Source organism: Gavialis gangeticus, unplaced genomic scaffold (genome assembly GCF_001723915.1).
Source record: "Gavialis gangeticus isolate Ggan-Ray unplaced genomic scaffold, GavGan_comp1, whole genome shotgun sequence".
NCBI classification, from domain to species: domain Eukaryota; kingdom Metazoa; phylum Chordata; order Crocodylia; family Gavialidae; genus Gavialis; species Gavialis gangeticus.
In genome coordinates, this window is record NW_017729030.1 from 31400831 (window position 1) to 31404090 (window position 3260).

At 52.4% G+C, this 3260-nt stretch overlaps 1 protein-coding gene across 1 annotated transcript in view; it reads left to right on the top strand.

Moving 5' to 3' along the window:
* Positions 1-3260, top strand: part of LARP1B (La ribonucleoprotein domain family member 1B) — an 86665-nt gene that overhangs the window by 1649 nt on the left and 81756 nt on the right. Inside the window, exon 2 of the mRNA XM_019521828.1 lies at positions 4-38. Within this exon, the coding sequence (XP_019377373.1) occupies positions 4-38 (35 nt within the window). The remainder of the gene's footprint in view (positions 1-3; positions 39-3260) is intronic.

Consider the following 3260-nt stretch of genomic DNA (forward strand, 5'->3'; position numbering starts at 1 on the left):
CAGCCCGCCCCCCAGCGCCGCCGCCCCGCTCCACGCAGGTGCGGGCCTGGGGGGAGGGGAGGGCAGGAGTGGGGGCAGGTCGCCATTGGCCGTCCCCCCGGCCACCCGCCAATGGGGGCGCGCCGAACGTTGCTTTCCCCCTAGCCTCGCGCGTGGGGGGCGGCCGGGCCGGGTCGGGTCGGGTGTTGGGGAGCAGCCCCGCGGTGCCACAGGTGCAGCCTGCTCTGCTCGTGGCCCTCTGAGCAGAGCCAGCCCCAAGCACACCCAGGTCTTGAGGTGATCCCTGCCTAGGGAGCCCCCACAAGAGGGTTAGCATCATAGGATGCGTCTGTATGCATGCTTTAATGTGCAGTAGCCTCTTTTACTGTGCTCTGAATGTCAGGTAAAAAATGGATTATGTGAATGTGCAGTAAAATAGGATTCTGTGCATGAAGCGTCACTTAAAAACCATGCACATTCATTACTGTGCATTAAGGCAGCCTAATGTGTATTTCTTTAGTACCCCACATTGGAGAGCTAAATTTAATGAGCATTATGGGCGCATCTACACATGCATTAAGGGGCTTTTCCTAGAGTCCTAGAGAAGTTGGGCTGGCAGGGGCCTCCAGAGGGCATCTGGTCAACCCCCAGCCTGATCACTCATAGCCAAACCATCCTGTGCAAGCATCCTCTTTGCTCTACATAAGCATCCCCATAACCAACTGCAGACACTTCCTCAGCCTGATGAAGGGTGTTTGCACCTGGAAGCTTTCAAAGAAGATTTTTTTCAACTAATTGAGTTAGTCTAATAAGATACCACTTTTACCCAATGAACCTAGTCCCCTCAACCCTGACACAGCAGAACCTGAAGAGCCTACCCTGCCACATATAAAGCAGGGGATTGTCCAGCCTGGGAGCTGGGTTTCTCTTCTTTGCCCCTGTAGGCTACCTAGTACCAGCAGTTTTTGGTCCCACAGGACTGGGCCACGAGCAAACCAGTGATGCAAAAGGGTTTTTGTTTAGCTTGATTTAGTGATTTATTTTTTTGATGACATCTTGCTTTCATGCACAGTAGTTGGGGACCCTGCCCCCTTTTGTGCCTTTGCAACTACGTTTTGCAACTGTTTAAAACTTGCATGCACGTGGGTAGTGGAAGGGGGTCAAGCAAATTGCGGTCAAATCTGCCAACTGGGCAGTGGGAGGAAAAGCTGTTTTCTGAAATGGAGGTAGCGAGAGCTTAGAAAATCTTTGTTGGAGACCAAATAATCTGCCTCATTTAAAACGGCAAGATTTGGTGACACTAAATGGCTCAGGCTTGAAATGCGTTATACGCAAGTTTTCATGCAGGAAAGAAAATGGTCGGTCTGTCTTGGGTTTGAAAATTACTATCCTTAAGTAATTTTCAACAGCAGAAGTGAGAAAAGGGCACAGGGACAGTAAATGTGTGTGCATATTTCCAGGATTTAGGTCAAGAAAACGTGACGCACAAGGAGGAAAGCTTGGAAGAACTGATACTATTTAGTCTGGAGAAGACCAAAAGTTTATTTGATAAGGGTTTTCAAATCCCCAAACAAAAAAATATATAGTTTTCAGCTGGTGGCAGCAAAAATTTGGCAGAAGGCAGGGTAGATTTGCATCTTCTAGGCCAGGGGCAGGCAAAATACAGCTTGTGGGCCGGATTTGGCCTGCCAGGCCATTCTATTTGGTCTGTGGGGCCCATAAAAATTTTAGAAAATTAATATTAATCTGCTGGCTGCCTGTCAAAGTTGACAGAAGCTAGGGGCAGTAGGACCCAGGGGAAGCTGCTGGCAGGATCAAGTGGCTGCAGAAGCAAGGACCTGTGGCCCTGTCCTTTCCACCCCTAGCCAGAAGCCCTGCATGGAGCAGAGGCTTTTAGCTTGCGTCCCTGGGGCTATTCCTGCTTCCCTGTGCCTGAGGGAAATTCAGATAAGAAGGCAGGGGAGGGCTGTGGGTGATTGCTGCAGTCCTCAGGGTTGGGCCAGGCCAGGCCGGCTGCTGTGGTCCTGGCGTTGCAGCTGGGAGCCATGTGGTGCCAGAGTAGCTGGTGGGAGGGTGGAGGGGAGTGGTGGCAGCCGCAGGCAGGGAAGCTGTGAACCCCACTTTCCCTGCTGATGCAGCCTGGCCTGGCTCCATAGAGCTCCTACCAGCCTATGCCCTGCTGCCTTGCTCTGGGCCCCACTGGCAGGCACTGGCCCCAGTGTGCTGCGCAGGTCTTGTGCTCCTGCCCAGCTGTCACCGAGCTCAGTTTGCCCACTTGCTGCCACTTCCCCCACCTGCTGCAGATATTTGCCTGCTGCTGCTCCCCTCCATCCCCTCGCCAGTTGCTCTGGCACCACGTTGTTCCTGGCTGCAGTGCTGGGTCACAGGGTACATCAGGAGCTGGCCTGGCCCCTGTGATTCTCGGCTGACCCCGCACAGTGCCGGCCAGACCTGTAGCATCCGACTCCTGCTGCATCCTGCAGTCTCGGCCATGTAGCTGGGCAGTGGTGCTGTAGCAGTGAGCTGGGGGGTGGGGCCGGGCAGACAGGGAAATGGCGGAAGGACAGTGGTGGCAAATGGGGGGGAAGTGGCTGCAAGCGGGAGCATGGGGTCGTGCCAGTGCCTTGGGGCCAGGACTGCGGAGTCTGGGCTTGGAGGCATGTTGCAGGGGGGCTTTGCTTGCCATGGGGGGAAGGGGCTGTGGGCAAATTCTGCCCCTCTACACATGCTACAAGCCTCCCCAGCCACCCTCCCTTTATACGCTCACAGCCCCTCACAAACCCCACACCCACCCATACCATATATCCACCCCCCACATGCTCTCTCACCCCACATACACCCACAAACCTCACACTGCCCCCAGCACCCCACATACCCACACACCCATACCCCCCTACAATATACAAGACTAAGACTTCATTTTAAGTTATTGTGCAATTGCCTCTACGTACACTACACAAATGAATGTAAATCGGGACAAAAATATATTTTTCAATCAAATTAATGAATGTTGTAGTGTATGTTTGATTTTTAGAATATGATTTGGTATTCTTCTGGTTCTGAAGTGGGTCACAGTCACAAAGGGTCTGTCTGTTCCACCCTGCGCTTGCAACTGCTTTCTGCCTGTCCCCAGCAGGCACATGGGTGTAATTCTGAGGCTTTTATAAGTTTGTTTTCCTTTCCTTTTTTCACATTTTTGACATGTGAGACACTAACAGCTCAGCACACCATTTAGGAAGAAAATATCTAGATGGCTTTGAGAAAAATGTAGGTGCTTTAAA